This window comes from Pelobates fuscus, chromosome 11 (genome assembly GCF_036172605.1).
Source record: "Pelobates fuscus isolate aPelFus1 chromosome 11, aPelFus1.pri, whole genome shotgun sequence".
Classification (NCBI taxonomy): domain Eukaryota; kingdom Metazoa; phylum Chordata; class Amphibia; order Anura; family Pelobatidae; genus Pelobates; species Pelobates fuscus.
Window position 1 is genome coordinate 122049225 of NC_086327.1, and position 20541 is coordinate 122069765.

General features: G+C 37.5%; 1 protein-coding gene across 2 annotated transcripts; it reads right to left on the bottom strand.

Moving 5' to 3' along the window:
- Positions 1-8280: 8280 nt before the first annotated feature.
- IL10RA (interleukin 10 receptor subunit alpha) lies at positions 8281-19998 on the bottom strand. 2 transcript variants are annotated; one of them, XM_063436857.1, is made up of 9 exons: positions 19872-19998; positions 15393-15501; positions 14442-14641; positions 13412-13532; positions 13084-13256; positions 11551-11720; positions 11176-11323; positions 10320-10444; positions 8281-9120 (listed from the first exon to the last, which is right to left on the bottom strand). In XM_063436857.1, the coding sequence occupies exons 1-9, from the start codon at positions 19933-19935 to the stop codon at positions 8380-8382; spliced, it is 1851 nt and encodes a 616-aa protein (XP_063292927.1). In that variant the 5' UTR covers positions 19936-19998; the 3' UTR covers positions 8281-8379. The 2 variants fall into 2 exon arrangements, with proteins under 2 accessions (XP_063292927.1, XP_063292926.1); XM_063436856.1 differs by having other exon boundaries at positions 8281-9123.
- Positions 19999-20541: the final 543 nt, after the last annotated feature.

Below are 20541 nucleotides of genomic sequence, written 5' to 3' on the forward strand. Positions count from 1 at the left end.
GGAAAAAAAGACCAGCTTGCATGAAGCTCTCGAAAGTTTGTCTTTTAAGTCTAATGTTAATCCTATAAAAAAGGTATCATTGCACACTGTAATACTCTGGTATTTTGGCTATATATATATAAAACGCACTTTTAGCCATTGACTAGTAGACATTCCTATGAGTAAAGGCCCTGAGGCCTAAAAAAACCATAAGGCTCTCATCAGGCCTTTATTTGTTTATTTATCTATTGTGCCTTTCTTGTAAGTGCCAATACAGTTTTTTTCATCAGGATAACGCTGATTTTGGCGCTTTTCCCCCCTAAGCTTATCTCTCAAGCAGAAATTCACCCCTAGTGATTATGACATGGACCCTCCAGGATTGTGGTGTTGAGTAACTTTTAAGTCCACAGTAATGTGGCAGAGGGAAATTACGGGTTAACTAACGCAAAGTTGCATCCGTAACACAAAAACGAAACTCAGTGATGAAGGGCTTACCATCATTAACACATTCTCTTTGGGTCCAATCTGTTCCTTCATTTGGAAACTTCCCCTTTAATGGGGAAGTACTCTCTTTTGAAAAAAAAAAAAAAAAAGGTATCACTTTCTCTAAAAATAAGCTGCATTTTAACTATATATTGGAGAAGTTTATGTTCTTTATAAACATACAAGGACAATTCATCAAATAAATTGTTGTATCTTTCAACACTGTATCCATGAACTAAAGTAAACAAAATACATTAATTAAGGCACACAGTCGCATTGTTTAACCCTGATAATTTCAGTACAGAAGCAAATTAAAATAAAACAAAAACAACAGTGGAATGTAAGTATGGTAATTATCCCAGCTATTATTATAATTATTGTTATTATGTTTTTAAACTCCAAATATTTGGCAGGCTTTGTATAAATTAGATTGAAAAGATTGCAACTGAAAGTTGATGTGTCTTAGATATACAGCGTTACTCAAAGTTCTTATTTCTTCCCCCTCCCCTCCCCCACCCTCTATATTTAAAAGAAGAAAAACTGCCACGACAAGAGGACATAGTCTTAAATTAGAGGGACAAAGGTTTAAAAAGAATATCAGGAAGTATCACTTTACTGAGAGGGTAGTGGATGCATGGAATAGCCTTCCAGCTGAAGTGGTAGAGTTTAACACAGTGAGGGGGTTTAACCCCTTAAGGACCAAACTTCTGGAATAAAAGGGAATCATGACGTGTCACACACGTCATGTGTCCTTAAGGGGTTAAGCATGCGTGGGATAGGCATAAGGCTATCCTAACTATAAGATATGGCTAAGGACTAATGAAAGTATTTAGAAAATTAGGCAGATTAGATGGGCCGAATGGTTCTTATCTGCCGTCACATTCTATGTTTCTATGTTTCTCAATAGCTGGTGCAAGAACTTTTTATGGGTAGTTTGTTGCTAGTGGTGAATTCACACTTCAAAACTAAATAGCAAACAATCTCTGTACAATGTAGCTTTACCCAATGACACATCTGTTATGGAGTAATTGTGGTATAGGTTAGATTCCGCTAGAATAAAATCCTCGACATCAGGACATGTCTATAGCGGAACAAGTTCAGGCAGAAAAATATACATAGGAAACTTGAATGTACTAAACCAAAGTATGAATAGCAATGACACATATTGGAGATCTATCAAGTGTAATTAAATAAATTGTGACTGAGCTCTCCCTCCCAATAGAGATTGGTTCTAAATTACCTGCTGGAAATGTAAAGTTAGATCGCAATCAAAAAAACGATAGCGGGGGTGATGAGTGTTTTCTACCTAAATGGTATATTGTGTTACTATTGTAAGAACTAGCTGGACTGTGATACGTACATGAGATAACTACGCATAATGGAAAAATATGGTAACTTTGAGCGCTCATTCTAAACCACAGAAACACAACAGTGGAGGTAATGAATATTGTTGCTAATGCTAGAGCAAGCCATTATTGTGTTTCTGTGGTTCATTATGCACAGTTCTCTATATTGTATGAGTATCTCTGTACTGTATAGGGAGAAGTCTTGTGCCCCACCATCTTAAAATTTCACCAGCCACCATCTTAAAACATCACTAGCTGCCAATGGAATGAATGGAGTCTTGGATTTGTTTTTTTTTTAGGGCTTTTTCTGTAACTGTGTCAGCTGAAAAACATCATAGCTCCCTTAGTATTTGCTATCAGGAGTTTACAGGTCAGGTGACACCGGTAGTCTGGTAAGAGAACCGGAGATCTGTGCTTCATGTTGCTTCATCAAGGTGCAGTCCCGTTCCTCCCAGAAATCACAATTGCTTCATTTGACATCTTTTTGTGATACCGTAGTTCCCATCCATTTCCTTTTCTATAATATTTCATCACCTGTCTCGTTGTCTCTTAGAAACCTAGTGAATCACTCTCCCCATGTTTCCTAAGCCCTTTTACGCATTACTCTATGTAGCAAGGTCCATGGGAAAGTGCTGAAGCACTACTGCATAGTAGCAGCAAGTTCTACATTGAATCCAGCAGCATGTGGGACTTTAGTTCATGAACCACGCTTACACATTACTTTGCAATATTATTTAACTAGTCTTGTCATTTTATTTTTTAACTGCAGTGGTCTTTTACCACTTTTTGTTCGTTCCGTCCTTTCATTTCCCCAGTTGTTCTCTAATGTGCTTTATTCTAGCTGTTCCTTCTCCATTAACTCTCCATTTTATACTATCCATCATTAAAACACTCCCAGTCCCTCCATTTAATGTTTTGTTAAGTTACAGTCAATCTCTATATTTAAAAAAAATTAAAAAAAATTATATAATTTGCCTTAATATATTGTTGCGCTAAATAAAAATGTAACATTTTTACACAGTTTCCATTAGTAGTCTATAAAAATGGGCAATGTGTCATTAGGAATAATCCATCAATTAATCCGAACTTTCATAACTAGTTATACTTAATCAGAGAATTGCAAACAGCTTCAAGCAAGAAATGTACAGATAATTCTGATAAACAAGATACTTGGGTTAGTCTTGGGTTAGTATGTTTCGATTGCATTATATACTCATGTGCGTGATTCAGACAACCACAGCTCTATGGGCGACATTCAGTTAGTTCTGTAAGAGGAAGAGGTCTGCCTTTAACATACATTAAAAGAACAAGTACTGGGAGAGAGACACAATATTTAATAAGTTTAAAGGGAAAGTGGAAAAAAGGAGTTGTTGAAGACAAGAATATCTGAATATATAGTGGTTTATGAACCAGTTAATTATTAAACAGTTAAACATAGCTAATTGAAACAAAAATAACAAAAACTTGGGGTAAAATAACTAAGCTTTGAGCATAGCTGGGTTTGATGATTTTTCCAAATTATTATTTTAGACAAAAAGTTGAAAATTAGTTTTCAATTCACTATAATTTGAATTTTAGACATATATATTTATACACTATAAAACATATTTAACCATTGCACTTTTCCCATCTGTTTTCTTTCTACAGTTTAGGGAGGACCTTGACCTCAATGGAAAGATCAGCAGATTGTGGTTTCCATAGGACCATAGTCAGACAAAGATGGATGGATCATACTGCTATTCTGTGGCAAAGGGAGAAGGGCTGCACATGACTTTCCTTGGACCCTAGGCTCACTATTTGCAACACTGATAAAATAAAATCTAACTTTCCCTCTGTGAACTGGCTGATAGCAAAGGCTTTTAGAATACAAAGTCCATTCCTCCTCATTTAGTGTAGAAAGTCTTCTATTGCTCCTAACACCACTAGATGCCAGAGGTATTACTGACTGACGGCCTGGACATTTTTGAAAGATCTATGTTTAAGACAAATTTGGACCTTCTGTTTCTTAAATGTAATTATCAAAAACGAATTCTCTTCTTGCAATGCCAGTGATGGGGGCACGTACTATGCATGCTCGGCGAGTTCTGTGTGCAGGGCTCTCCAATAAGAAAGCATTCAATTAACGCATTCTATTAGGTTTTTCAAGATGCTGGATGCCCTCATGCAAAGCGTGAGGATGTCCAGCATTGTTTCAGGCAGTTAAATTCTAGCGAAACGCTAGGAAGCACCTGTAGTAACTGTCTGAGAGCAAGCTTCTAAAGGGAGACTTATTCTGCAATGTTAATTATTGAGGTTTCTCAGAAACTGCAATAATTAACATTGCAGTGTTAAAGGGACAGGGGCACTGCACCCAGACCACTTCAATGAGATGGAGTGGTCTGGGTGTCTATATTGTCCCTTAAAATCTGCTACTCTCCCATTACTGCTAAGAAACAAGATGCCGGGGATACACAATGAGACACTGTGTATATCAGCATACAGGGCTGGACTGACTCACCATGATATAGGAAGCACATAGGCATGTAGCGTGGCCAAGCGGACCGCAGGTAGAGGGTTTCTTGTTCCCCTACATTGACTGTCAGGAAGTGCTCACTGAGAGCACCAAACAGCATCCTGTTAGGCTGAGGAGAGGAAACAGAAGGTCCATGGCTCGGCCACGCTATAAGAAGGTACATAAGGGGTGGGGAATGGGTGAAACACAGTGGGACTGAGGAGGGGGGCATGAGACCCACAGGGGCTGAGGGATGGAATGAGACCCACAGAGTCTCATTCCTCCAGCTCCCCCTTGCATCAATGTGTGTCATTACAGTAAAGCAGATAAGACAATCAAAAGAGGGGATAAGATGTCTAATTAAAGGGACACTATAGCCACCAGAACCACTACAGTTTAATGTAGTGGTTCTGATGTCTACAGCTTGCCCCTGGAGGCTGAGTCATGAGACATTGCTGAGGCTGAGACATTGCTGCCTAGGAACACTTCTAGTAGCAGTCACTCAAACGGCCACTAGTGGTGCTTTCTAGTCCAGTTCTGTGCAGTGTGCAGCATATCATTTCAGCATCTCCACGCTCTGCATGGAGACACTGAACGCTTACCATAGAGGATTAATTCAATGCATCTCTATAAGGAGATGGTCATTGGTGCAGAGTTTTGCCTAGTGTGTGCAATAGCCTCCCAATGCTTTGCTAAGTGAAGAGCATGCTCATAGGACTTCAAAATAAATGGTTACCGGTAAATACAATTTAGCAACAACATACATTCACAATTTCAATGTTATTACCAAACTTTCCTTAATATGTCAAGGTAGTTTGTCTGAAACATTGATTATATGCAAATCCACATTTACTTAAAATAAATTCACTCTTTTGTTTATTTTGAAGATCTGTAAGTGTTTATTTTCACATTAGAGTAATAATTTTCAATTTTAAGTTATCTTTTCCACCTCTATATCTGCAAACCATGCTGGCAGGACGCGTTATCGGGCTGGTATTGAGATTTATTTCCAAGGCTGCTTTTCATTCCCAGTCTGGCCCTTTCACCAATAAATTAATAGAAGAGAGACAACATTAACAGTAGTAGCCACAATAGGACAGCAGCAGTCTAGAAACATGACTCCCATCAATATCAGGCAGCCCAGGACATGCACGTTTTACGGACCTCACAATTCCCATTTGTGTTATTTTTTCATTTCCTGCCCCTGTGTACATCAGTTCTAAAGTCATGTTCTTGTTAAGCTTTTCAGTCACAATAGCATGTAAAGACGTGTTATAGCTGTACATCTGTAGCTTAACTCCCTGCGTACTTGTGTCACACTTTTTTTAATATTGTAGAACTAAAAGGAATTAATAGTGTCCCTTTCTACTGACTGGAACTCATTTAAGTTTTTTTTTTTTCCACTGTCCATTAAATAAGGGTCAATAAAGCTTGTCGTGTTATTAAATGTGATATTTATGCATACTGACACTAATATATATATATATACCAATAAGGAGGCATAGGTGGCTGCCTAGTGCTGAGCTCAGACAGGGATGTTGTGGGCACAGCTCTAGCTGTGATGGGGCCCTCCTTGAGTTGGCAGCAAGATCAAAAGATCTCATGGGAGTGTTGTGGTCTGGACTTCTGTTGGGTGTAGATCATGTGAAGAGCTCCCTCAAGCTCCCCCAGACTTTTCATTAACTCAGAGCTCTGCAGCCAGAGTTATTAACGGAGTACCAGACAGGAAGAATACTTCTAAAGTAATCTTACCCCGTTATTGAACCACTATATTACTATAGACAGTGACGTAACTACCATGGACCACCATGGATCCTGATTCCCAGCAGGCCTCTACTGAACCACCAGTGTTAACACCTCCTCCTGTCTAAATGTAAGCAGGAGGGGAGCAAAATAAAATACACACACGCACTCAGACCCTTTACACACACACTACTCAAACATAAATAGGCACTCCTCCGACACAACCCTCAGAAACTACAACACTTACAGAACAAAGTCGAGGGATCTAGAAGGGGGGCCCAATCGGGCATTAGAATTATTGCAATTTATCCAGTATTATATGGCAACACAACTTTCCTAGAGTCAGGTCTGGCCTACTGTCCCCATGTGAAATGACTGGTTGTATCAAATATTGAATTGTTTCTTTTACTAGGTTGTGCTACCTCTCTTGTGCAGGAAAGACCCAACTTGTGAATCCTTTCCGATATCAGTTACCTATGTAACACATATTGTGTAAAATATTAACTTGAGTCTTGCTCTTGGCGTATTTCACCTTAGTACTATAACTAAAGATAGCAGATCGAACTACACCTAAATGACTTTATTGATCGTGTAAACAAAAGGTGTGACAGATATTGAAAATGCGTTAAACCCTGCAACGATACAAACTAGTTTCAGGAATAGTGTAACTAAACCAGTGGATATTTGTGTCGAGTGTTTTATTATTGGGAATGTGTTTGATTAAACGTTTACTGAGATGTTCAAGGTTTGTTAATTTTCCCAAACTTGCTATTCTCTGTATTAGTGTTAAATGCCAAATGGAGTGGTAATTTAGGTCCTTGTCAGAAGAAATGATTCATCAAACATTTTCCAAGATAATGAAGGATAGTTTCAGTTGATTGCTCTCAGTTTTTCATTTTGCCCCCAATTGCTCAAGTTTTGATTCACTACATTTTCATTCTGCTAACAACATTCTATGCTTCAATTTCTTTTACACTGACTCAACATAAATTTATACAGTTAAAACATTTAATGGATTGTACAAAATGTAATAAAACCTCAAATCATTCAGTGGACTGAATCCTCGTTCACTGATCCTCGAATAAAAACACACATTTCATATTTGTATAACTTTTGTGGAACTCGGATTCTCCAGATTAGACTTTGACCTGGATTTAATTGGCTTTCTAATTGATTCAAGACTGTTAGAAACATTTCCAAATAATTTATCTACAAAAAATTGCCAAAGACTTTAATGATGACTTCTGTAGATAAACCACTTGGAAACTTTTCTAACAGTATTGAATTATTTGAACAGCTTACTAAATTGAGGCCGTGGTTACTAAATCAATAACTCAACGACTCCGTGGAGATGGACTTTGTTCTCTCTAGGAAACTAGTGTTGGCAGTGATTCCATTGCAATGACTGATTGTGTATGAATTATTTCAGGATTCATTTCAAGATTATACCAGCTGGAGGGTATTGGAATGAATTTTTGAGGCCACCACAACTGTCAGTTGACTTGGGCCCTCTCCACCTATTCCATGTCGCTCAGTTATGATGCAGGGTTTGGGCATATACTCCTTAGTGAACATTATAAACATATAAAGTGCAGATCTCTTATCAGCTGCTTCCTGGAGTAGAGGCTGAGGGCTCCAAGACGTGACATCAAATCTATAAATAAACTAAAAAAAAGTCGTGAATTGATACAGGAATTTTAGGATTTAGCCGGTGAACTGAAAGAATAGCTGAGTAGGAATATTTTTCCACAACTCTGGCAAGTCTTTAATTGAATATGACATAAAAGGCAAGAAATAGTGATCTCTTCCAAAATCAAGGTCCACTTAATCAAAACTTATAATTAAAACTTAATTCCTCTCATTTTGCATCCTCAATCTTCTTTTTTTCCAGTTTTAAACACTCATATAATGGGATAACTTTGATTCACTGATTTCTTTTCTCTTTTGTCACCTTATTCAAACATTGTTTTATTTTTCTCATCTTATACTTGATTGGACAATATAATGCTCAAACTTTTTTTTACACAATTTTAATAAATAAGGAATGAAAATTACAGCAGGAAAAAAAAACACTAATACTCTACAAGGATTAAAAAAAATATTATATGTACAAATAAATATACCAATTAGTGTACAAAAATGTGCAAAATGGATACAGTATATTTACAGAACAGGAAGATCACATATTAGGAAAACATTATTCTGATTAATGTTTGGATCTTTACACACTGAGAGCATTGTTACAGCTTGGACATTGAGGATAAGAGTCTGTCATCCTGTCATGGCTACATCAATGTTATCAGGAAACATTATTTTAAAGTCCTATCTTTTGGGTAATCATGAAATATCCACAAGCTCTACATCTCCCAGAGAAAGAGGATTGACCCCCAGGTCCAACAAAACCCTGCTGAAAGGACTGAAAGCTGGAGTAAGTGGGACTGTAGAAGTAAACCCTTCTGGTATCTGAGTCCAAGGTCCTTGTAGATCATCACAGTGTCCCTGAAAATCCGAATGACAATTATATAAGTTTTCTGAGCCTTGCTTATGGTAACCACTAGTGCTTAATTGCCAAGTTTTCTGAATATCTTTGTCTTCTACATCCATCGGAGCATCCTTAGAAACTGGCTGCTTCAGATATCCCGATACTTCATTTTCCAGAATCTCTTTGCTACCGTCTTCAGAACTTTCAAAGTCTTTTTCATATATGGACCCCCTATTGCTACAGCTGCGTTTAAGAACTGGGGAATCCGTGGATAAGCTTATCCCACTGTCATCTCCGTGGATTTCGGAGTTCTGTCTATTCACAGGAATATCCATAATTTGTGTTGTTTGACTTATATTTGTATCTGGGTCAATGTCATCTCTGTCATATTTTGAGAACCCATTCAGAGGCATTATGCATCTTCCTGTTAAAATCTGGCTTCCAAATCCGCTGTCAGCACTGCTACGCAACAAGGAATTTCTTGGTTCCAACATGAGATGATCAGTCAGTTCACTCTCCCAGTATAAAGAAATCTTGCCCTCCGTTGTGGGAGTAGCAGGTCTATCTATCCAAGACCAACTTCTCTTAATGAGAGACTTCTAGGGAAATGATAAAAATAAGCATTACTAATTACATAGAACTCTGACATTTATAAATAAGGCTTCATTTTAATAAGCTTCACAAATGATTCAATACTGTTAGAAAAATTTTCCAAATGATTTATCTACAAAAAATCCTGTAGACTTTAATGGTGGTATCTGTAGATAAATCAATTTGGAATTTTTTTGTAAGTGTTGAAACATTTGCAAAGCTTTTTTTTTTAGTTTTTTCTATTTTGTTTTCTCAATAGAAAAAACTACAACCTAATGTGATATTATATAATGTTTTGCAAACTCGTTGATCTAAGCTATTCATCTGCAGACTTGAAGATATCTTGAAGACTTTTACTAGATTCACTTATTCCATTAGAATTGACATGTCAGCAAGCTTAATAATTACGAATGGCACACAATCATAAATAAAAAAAGTTAGATCTATTTCAAAAATTACCTAGTAAAAAAAATAACACTCCACTACATTGTTGCCCAACAATCGTTTTATACAAAAAAAAAGAGTGTGTCAAACTTAACATGTTTATCACAAAATTATCAGGTATATTTTTGAATCACTCTAAATTTCACAAGAGATTAATTAATGCCACCAATGGTATGTGCCTGCCGATTCCACTGGTTTCCAAGGAGATAGTATTGTAAAATAGACAAATAAGCCCAAAAAGGGCATGAGTCCAAAAATGGAGATCTCTCCAATAGATAAAATATTAGTTACATGGTGAATTGCTTCTTCTGAGAAATTGGGTAGTTTAAGCTATTCTTAACTCATGAAGTGTATGACATACTTTATCTGATCCCATCATGCACCACCATATGGCTTTTTAATGTGTACTATATTGTCTCCTATTCTATTTTTTCAGATATTTCAATAAAGTTGCTCTACTATTATTTTATCTATTGGAGAAATCTAAATTTTTTGGACTATTATTCCCTTTTTTGGACCTGAATGTCTATTTTGTAATATAATCAAATTATCGTGGAGTTTCTCCGGCAACTTCATCTGGTTCTCTAGTGGAACCTTTTTCATCATTATTATTCCAGGCCGATTGCCCCACTTGCAGTATTTTAGAGTACTTCTTTGCTCTAAAAGAATATAAATCTCCACTAATATCTATAAGACATGTGGTTTCACAATAGGTTTGTCCACCTACTGTGCAGACCAGCATTATATCTATGTAGCTCACCAGAGCTGGTGGAGTCTTCACTCTTTTCCGAAGGTAGAAACAGATGAAGATGTTGAAGAAGATTAGGAATGCCACAATAGCCAGGATACTGGAAGCCACAATGACAAGCATGCTGCTGTCGACTTCTGCTGAGAAAAAGACAGTCCATCTCAGAAAATAATATGCATACAAACATATCAGTCTATCTATGTGGATATGATCACAGAGTATTGCATTTTGTTCTTCTGAGAAATGTTTTGGTCACGGGTGCTACTAGGTTCTAGAAACAGCTGGAGCTTGAGCCAAAAGGAAAACTCAAAGACCTCTACTCTAACAGAAAAGTGTGGAGATGCAGGCTGAAGAGTCCCACATTGAGGGCTTTAGCCACTAAATCCTCACCACCCCCATGAACACTTATGGTACTGGTAATTTAAACAAACGTTTATTGATTTATATCTGTACATGAAAAATTGACTCAGATGTCTCTGGGATTGTGACTAATTCTTCAGAATCCCATAAAATGAGACACAAGCTTCTATTTTTAGTTGCTGAAAATCACAACTGCTATACTAAGAAAAAAGCAGGTTGTGTGAAAAACTCCTTTATTTGTGCCCTTTCACAGTTTAAAGTATATTTGCACACAACTAGAGGGGAGCGTGAACCTATATGTTTTTCTTGTATATTAGTAACCAGTTTGGTGGGAACAGGGTTGTTGCACCTTCTGCTATGGCTGAGGGTGAGTGGTTTACATTTTTTTCTTTTTTTAAAATTTGAAGGACAAATTTAGATTTTTTTTTTTGTAAATGAAGTTAATTAATTTAGGGATAATTATGCTAATGTATTGCTAAGTATGTTTTTTGTAACCCAATATTTTTACCATTCACTGGAAGCCAAGCACAGTGTTCTTTGGAAAGCTTTCCAATGTTACCGCGGGATGTGACTGAAGTTTGTACAGACACACAGTACTCATGTCCTCCAGCCAGGTCAGAGATGAGGAATTGTAGTTCGTCCTCCTCCTGTTCAAACTGAAAACACCATAAAAAATTAATTATGGTAACTCACACCATACAGAAATTACATGACAGGCAGATTTTAGGTCTAGGGTGGGTGAAGGTGTAAAATGAGAAATCAATATTATTTTTTATAACAAATCCCATCTGATACTTGTATCCACTGTAAGGACCCAATTCTAATCCAGTATACACTGATAACAACATGGCATTACTACCACAGCAAGGTTATATGTACTTACTCTATGGTTATCTGAGGTTCTTCGAACATGTATAGTGTAGACACGAGAAAACGGGAAAATATCCTCGAATCGCTGGGTGAGGTTCATGTATTCGATTTTAGGTAGAGTAAGATGGACAATGAAAGAGCTGCCATCTACATGGAGGTCGACGCTGGGTGGGGATAGTTTAACTGAAAAACAATCAAATATATAATTAGTGATGTACAAAACGTTATTACTAGTCATAGCATACATTAACTTTTCATGGGAATTTAGGGTACATCCATGCAAAACATCTCTCTCACCAACCACTTTCTTCATACTCAATACTCAATGGGGGAGGAACATGGATAAATCACTGCAGCAGCCAGTTTGATAACTCGTTGGAGAGTTCACCATGTGCGTAGGCTGGTTTACAATAAGATATGTTGTCATTCTATCATTTAGGAGGGTTAAGAACTGATTCGCCTTAAGATCCAGCATGGTCTTACGCAGGTAACTCAGCCTAGCGATGGTAAAGGGATCCAGATACGAACAATTATCAACTCAGACTTTTATTGGCAGTCAGTTGTAGGAAAGCTATCTACGTGCTCACATTAACTCTACTTTAAGGCTGTCATTTTGTGACAAGACAAGCACGAATGCTATATGCGGGAGTATGTACAGAATCCGGTGTTGCTGTAGTCATAAGAACACATTGCCCATTTCGATAGCTCATTCAGGATGTTCCTTATTTTTCCCCTGGATTCCCTGCATAACTCCGTGGAGAGGTTTTCTAACTGGCCATATGTCCCTGTCAGTCAACTGCTCAGAGAGATAAATTAAGTGTAGTTGCTGGGAATGGGCCACAAGATGAACCAACAAAACAAGTCTAAACTAATGGCTGCCCTTATTTGTTATAATAATAAATATTTAAACATTGTAATAATGAAGATATGACCCTGCAGGTGAAATATCCAATAATTTATCTCTAATTGACATGCACATGCACACCTGATGGAGAAAGGGTTACTCCGAGCCCCATGGCCACTTCAGTGTTTTGAAGTCATCTTGTTGCAAAGACTCTGTGTGAATGAATAGCAGGATCGGCATTGGGCATCTACAGCCAGCATAAGAGGTAGTGCTCGACACCCGGCCTACCCTCTTACTGGGAAATGGCTCCAGGGTACTATGGCATCATTACAACCATTACCACTTCACTGGGCTGTAGTTGTTATGATGCTCGGAGTAATCCTTTAAATATATTCTATAAATTGTATCAAGGTTATTCACTAACATGAGAATTCAAAGTGAATTTCTGAAGCAGTCGAAGCAAAAAGTCAGCTATGTTTCTATGGACTTACATTTGAAATTTTATTTTAATTATCCTTTCAGTGAACAGCCCTGGTAGTGTATATTTGATTTCTCTTTTATTTAGATTGAAATTAAATGCAAGCATTACTCCTGTTATAATTAAATCTAGAAATTATCCCAGCAACAACAACATCACAAGTACTTTTTCCATGAAAGACCAAACAACACTAAATAGTTATTTCCTCTCTCCTCCGTAATTACCATCTTTGGATGTGTAGCGATTTGTTCGGATCCACTCCGATGTTTGGTTCCCAGAGACACTCCTGACTCTTCCATAATATCCTAAAGATTCAGGTAATGTCTCTACTGTCAGGTCACAGCTGAGATCGAAGGTGGGAGAGCAATGCGGTACAGGTTCCCATAAACCCCCATACCTTGTGAGAAGTAAAAACAAAATGGTAAATGCTGTGTAGGCAATCCATCAAATCGCAATGGTAAGTTGACCGTTTTTTTTCTAGAATTTTTTTTTATTGCCAATGATTTTTGTTTAGCGATTTTACACCCAAGTGTGAGTGTAATGTTGCCTTACCTGATATACTGCACTTCATATGTAATGTTGTCAGTGGTAGAATTAGGAGGCGACCATTTTAAAAGATGGGGAAAGAATTCCAACTCAAAGTGCACTTCCTGTGGCACGGAGAGGATGTCACCTGGATGGCAAGAGAAAATGGAATTAGAACAATATACAAATACCCGAGTTTATTCACTAGACAGTGAATTATAGTGAATTGAAAATCAGATTACAGAAACTTAGAAAAGTCAGTTAATTTAGCCTTAATTATACCATGACTAGTTGCTCAATTAATACACCTCCAATGAGCAATAAATTGTAGATAATTCATAGGATCATGATAAAATGAAGCTGAGCTTAAGAATGTTTTCAAATTAAATGTTTTAGCCTAAACTTTGATACTTCATTGTCAATATTCTGTTTATTGAATAAACCCTTATATTAGCTTTTTATTTATTTATGTATTATTGTTTTTGTTATTACAGAATAATACTTTTCTCATATTTTCATCAATCTTTCATCAATCAATACTTTCATCAATCTTTTTTCTCAACAGCCAGTGTGGTAAGCGCACACTAAAAAAAAGTCGGTAGAAAAATCAAAAGTGAAATTCAACAAAAAATTTAAAATTATTTGAAAAATATATATATTTCGAGGACCATTATCTAAGCACCATTATCAAAACATAACTCATTGTAATTGACATGATGCTGTTAAACTTTGGGTGAAGTCTCATCTTATTTGTCAAACCCTTTTTGATTACCCAGCATCCAAATCTTGGACCCTTTACTGCCGCCCAATTGATGTTGAAGCTTTACCTCTACGTTATCCGTCCAAAGCCATCGGACCTTGGGCAACAATGATTGGCTGAGAGTGCTCGGGAGCTGCAGTTTTTGTCAAACTGCTCCAAAATGTTTATCTTTAATAGATGGGTTGAATCAAAAGACTAAAAGTTGTGTTGTGGTGCTTTTTGGCCCCTTCAAGCATTTCTATTGAATGCTTTAACGACCAACGGCAAAACTCCAGTCAGTGCCTACATCCAGTTTACCTTTGTCTGATTTAGAGTTTGAGTTTGTTGAGTTGAGTTTGAGTTCGGTTTGCACCCATTTTGATGTTTGCTTCCCAGAGATAGTCCTGACTCGCCCATAATATCCTTCTGCTTCAGGTAAAGTCTTCACTTCCAGCGAACATGTGTGATTTAAAGTAGGAGAGCAATGAGGAACAGGCTTCCAAATCCCACTTCCAAAGCTGGAAAGAGGAGCATAAAAATGAATGTCCATGGTCAGTTCCAAATGAATACACTGAACCCTTAATTAGGAGAACATACTTTGAACAATGGGATTTATCAATATACAAACAATGACCTGTATAACTAATTAAATATCCTGTCTCTCCTTGCAACACAACCACAGCATGGACAGCTGGAGCTATGGTAGAAACTAAAGTATTTAACTAAGGTAATCCATGCAAAGAACAAACACTTGCACAGATTGAAATTCTATTAGATATTGGAAATAGTGTATTGTAAACAGCACACATAATAACAGTTAAGGTGAGGCAAAAACACTACAACCCAAGGCAGTAGCTAAGGAAAACAGGAGGACATTAGCTGACTCTCAGTGGATCATGTTTCCCACCGATTTACTAAGTACACACTGTTTCACTGTCATTATTTAAAAAAAAACTAGGAAATCTACTGGAAAACAGGTATGTATCATATACTGAAAGTCAATGCCCAGAATACAAAGAAATATTCACGTCATTATTGTTAGCTGTTATTTTGTATGACGCACCGCATCATTCCGATGTGCTATACAGTGGATTAAAAACATAAAAAAGAATAAAGACAAAGATTTTGGCAAAATCTAACGGTAAAATATATCTTGTATGCAAAAAAAATAAATACATATATCGATATAAAACCATGCTGTTAGAAATGTATTAAAGCATTGCTAAGTGTGCAGACGTTGGACGCAGCAAGGTATTAATGGGATCTTACCCAGAATACTCCACTTCATACGAATTGCCGTCTATGTTAGAATTGGCAGGAGTCCATGTTAAGAAATCGTTTTCATAGTACACATCTTCAGGAGCAGAGAGGCTGTCAGCTACAAGGAGAGAAACAGTGGATTTAGAATTATTTGTAAAAAAAAAAAAAAGTCAGCTTTGCTGTAAATCCATTCACTGCAGCCCGATCCTCCTACTGTGATGTCATCAGGACTGGCGGCTCTTGTCCAGCTAAATGTGAAATTGTCATGTGGGCATGATCCACCAATCCAGTTCTTGTCTATGAGAATCATTGAATTCAATGCTTGCCACAGTGTAGTTGTGGACTCACACCCAGAGTCCAGGGTCGAAGTGCTCTGCAGGCTGATGTCTAATTTAGAATAGATTCAATTAATGAATCTAGTTTGTCCTGGAGACACTAGAGGCTGTCTGAATGGCACACTGACTCCAGGTGCCGCTCTACACCTCCTCTCCACCAGTAGCTCTTGCTTTGGAGTATCCATAAGCTCTCCTGAGCTGAGTCCTGCAGTGCAAGGCCAGCACGTTGGCTGAGAGCATCAGTTGATCACTCTCAGCCAATGAGCTCGGCCCTGCAAAGCCAGACTTAGCTCAATAAATAGAGCTTCTAGCAGACAGGAGGTGTAGAGTAAGCAGGCAAAGAGGTAAGAAGTCAAACCGTTATTTAAACAGCTAGTCTATTTACATTGTGGGTGCATCGGGGCACGCCTAGCACCATAAACACTGCAGCACGCTGTAGTAGTTATGGTGCGTGCCATGTTTCTTTAAATATCCAGTAGTCTGAAACAGAGTGCCATTAAGGAAATTTAGTCGCGTTTGCTTTGAGCAAGTTTCTGTAAATGACAGAATTAAAGAGGAAACTCTCAGATCATGACAAGGCAGCTGTAAATTTCAGCCTAAAATAGCAGTTGGATCATTTTATAATTTTGAAGTTTTCTAACCAAAAATGTGCAAATCACGTTTCAATTACCCACATTTCCTGGTCTAATGCAAATATTTGAAATTCAAACTCCCAGCACAAGTTAATCATCTACAAACACAAACATAACCTATAGACATCAGGAAACCGTGATAAAAAGAATGAAAAGTGATAAAACTCCTAGGGAGGGAGCCAGCATTACAAGTTAGCCCTAGACAGTAGAATATCACCCCTCGTGGGTATGTTAAGGTTCTCAATATTGAGTAATATTGCTATTGTCTTAAATACATAGCGCACTTTATTGTTGTTTTTTTCCTGATGTATGCGAAGGCTTGCAGTTACAAGTAACTTTTAAGGCTGGCTAGTAGTATGGGACTTAAAATTTTAGGCCCAGTATAGATATAAAACTAGTATAACATATATAACATATGCAACGTGTTGAATAACATAATAACATAATATACAGATAGATATATACACCCACATAAACAATACTGTTTAGTAACCCCAGGTCCCCTCTTTCAGTAAATTCAATGTCAATTTTTATATATATATTTTTTTTATTTTAACCCTTAAAAAGCAGACTAAATTGGTCTATTTTGAAATTTACTAGAAAATGTTTCAATATTTGTAACATTCAGAACAAATGGCTAATGGCCATCAGGATTGCTGAAATACTTAAAGAAATGTTGCACTGTCATTAGCAGACACCAGAACAAGGCTGAGATTGTTCAGCCAATCCTGCAATTCCAGTTATAGCCATAGGGAGACTGTGCACACTCACTACACACACCCTTCTCAACCTTTTGTTACCTCCCCATCCCCCATTTACCCCAAATATCCCTCTTTCAGTCCACTCAATATGTGACCTCTTCAGCCATATATGTGATGACTTATCCGTGGTTGCCCTGTGATCTCCACTGCCCTTCCAACCAATCCTTCTGTGGTTTTAATTTCACTTTTGGGGTAGGACTCCAGCGGGGGGCTGTTTTAAGAAATTTTAGGTGACTTTCTAATAACTTATGGAACTAAAATGTCATTTAGAACAATATATTTTATTTATACGGACTGATTTCTAGACACATTAATTGTAGTTTAAAGACACATTACTAGGAGTTTTATTGCCGTGGAGCTCTGTTATATATTCATATAATGTGGATTTCATAGAAAAGAGGGACAGAGGGTTTGGGCCCAAAATAGGGTCTGTCCCTCCTAAATAGGGACACTTGGGAGGTGTGACATATGTATGCAAGCCATATTTTTTTTTTTTTTTGTTTCACTAGAGATGCAATGAGCAATGATCCCCGACCGACTTCTCACACCCCATCCCTTACTATCCCCAGTTTCATTCGACTGGTTAACACAATGTAAGTAATAAACCAACGGACCCATCGCAACCCCCTGCTAAGGCATTGCATGATGCCCTCACAGAATATCATTCTACTAAATCTTCCTGTAAGGAGACTGTAACACCACTTACAAACACTACGTATAGAGGATGTGATGAAGGGAAACAGAAGAAACCCTGGTTTCCACACTTCTCTTCACTGTTGCTGTAAATTATGTAAACGTATTGTCACAGGAAAAGAACAACTACCAGCCTGTGATACAGTATAGCAGTAACTGTTAGGGCTGGCTTTAAAACCTCAAATATAAAGAAACAGCCATGCTCTTGTTTAATTCAACTGACTGAGAAAAGAGCATCTAAGTAGGTTCAAAAATATACCCAGCTTTTAAACCCAACGGCCCCTTGGTTTAAAATGGGTTGGTTGGGTTCCTCTAAAGCATTTATGAAGGTTAATAGGAGTTATTGTGTTTAAATTACATTTTGTAATGAATTAAAGCAAAGAAACACATTGAAACTTTTACAATCTAACTCAGGGTTATTTACTAATGCAAACATTGTTGCAAATTCATCAGAGAGTTGTGAGTTTTAGGCCAAAGTAGCCACCATGGGAACACTTTTTCCACGCCAGCGTTGACTGAGTTACCTAACAGATAAGGGATGGATGGAAGAATTTACAGAAATTTTCAATAAAAACCTGAAATAACATTTTACAACCTTCCTATTCCCTGTGCCATTGGCCATTAATGTGTTAAACGTGGGCCTCGCAGTAACTTCTCTCTTTCACAGTTAGGTCCTCTCTTTCACGGTTAGGGAAGTGAGTCACTAATAATTCATGGGGCATTCCACTATGTTACACAAATATTCTGGTGCATGCCATTGGATGGCGACTGGGTGGGTAATGACCAGGAAGGCTTCTATGTGTGAATGGGTGGATGGATAGATAGATGGATAGAAGGATGGGTGGATGGATGGCTGGATGGATTGATGGATGGGTGGATGGATAGAAGGATGGGTGGATGGCTAGATGGATGGATAGAAGGATAGATGGGTGGATGGATAGATGGATGGATAGAAGGATAGATGGATGAATAGAAGGATGGGTGGATGGATAGATAGATGGATAGAAGGATGGGTGGATAGAAGGTTGTTTGAGATACTACTTCCTGGCATGGACTGTCTTTCAGAAACAAGTGGGATGACATTCTTAACACGTGGGCACTAAAAGAACACCAATGGTAGCAAAAATCCAAGAAAAAAAGGAAGCATTCAGAGAACTTACAGAGCATTCAGAGAACTTACAGAGAACTTACAGAGAACTTACAGAGAACTAAAGGAATAATTACAATTCCAGGTTCCAAAGCTACAATTGTCCCTTTATCGAGATAACGGACACTCCCTCTCTTTTGTACAGTAAAAGGAGGAGGGAGGGAAAGAAGCATTTACAGGGTTATTTACTATCGTGATAATTCAAAGTGAATTTCAAATATAAGGCCACAAATTCTGAATTGAAAGCAGACCTGACTCTTTTTTTCCAATTCGACTATTACTCTTAAATTTGAAATTCACTAGGAACTCTCACTTTCATAAATAACCCTATAAATGACTTTCACAGACAATTTCAGCACAAAATGATCATCGACATAAAAAAATACAATGAGTTACTCTTAATATAACAAACAGATCCTCCCACAGAGAGAGCACAGAGTAGTACAGAGAAGGGGGAGAGCGAGAGAGAGAAGGAGGGGGAGAGAGGGACAGAGATGGGGGGAGAAAAATAAGCGCATTTCAGACAGATATTAAATCATGAAGGAATTAAACAATTTCAAATCAGCTTTCACGGGATATATTTGTTTTTATTTTAGTGACATGATATATTGTATTGGTATATTACTGCTACAATATATATTATATATTATAGAGTATATAATATACTAATATAAACATATTATCTATATATTGATATACAAATTGTAATCAGTTCACACACACACTGCACTTACAAAGCATTATAAAAACATACCACATGTCCTCGATACAATAATCAATAAGAGTAAGCATATAACAGACTTTTTACCCTCTTGCACTGGAAATCGTGATCTGCACCTTACTGAACAAACAATACGGTGGATTTGCACATAACAGAAATAAACTGTTAGTAGAGATTCAAATAATTTGAGAGAATTTACCTCTTACTGGGGTTATAAGACAGAGAGCAGCTCTAACAAGCAGTAGAAATACAAAATCTGCCATAGGTAAGCGCGGTCATCCCTTCTCGAAGGTTGTTTTATTGTTACTAGTTAGTGCAATACTGATCTTAGCAGTCCCCTGTACTTCCTTATTACTCTCCACGCCTTGGAGGAGGGGACAGGGATCTTGCCTCGCATGCTAGGAAAGGCCAGGGGAATATTTTTTTGTTTGACTGTAAAGAAAATGCCATTACATATGCAATCAGATTAACCAGATCTTTCTGTACTGTAAAGAAAAAAATGTTTGTGACACAAGGGAAAAAAATTCCGTGCTGGGTTAACAAAGTTGCACTACTGCTTTTAAAATGTAACTTGTATTAAATGGCCCTAAAATGTAAAAAGCAAAGTTTGAGGATTATATTTTTTAAATTGTGGAAAGATGAATGAATAAAACCAGGTATCGGTATTATAAAATATAACACTGAACAGGACCGCAGGAAGGCGATCAGTGTTAGGGGTCCCCCATGCATTCTCTTTTATTGTATATTGCATTTTGCCAAGTTTACACATACAGGGTCATTCAATAAAGTGAGTGTTCTAGGAAATTCAAAGTGCACTTCAAGTTAAAGGCCACATTAACGGAAATCTTACCAGCAGAAGTGGCTTATAA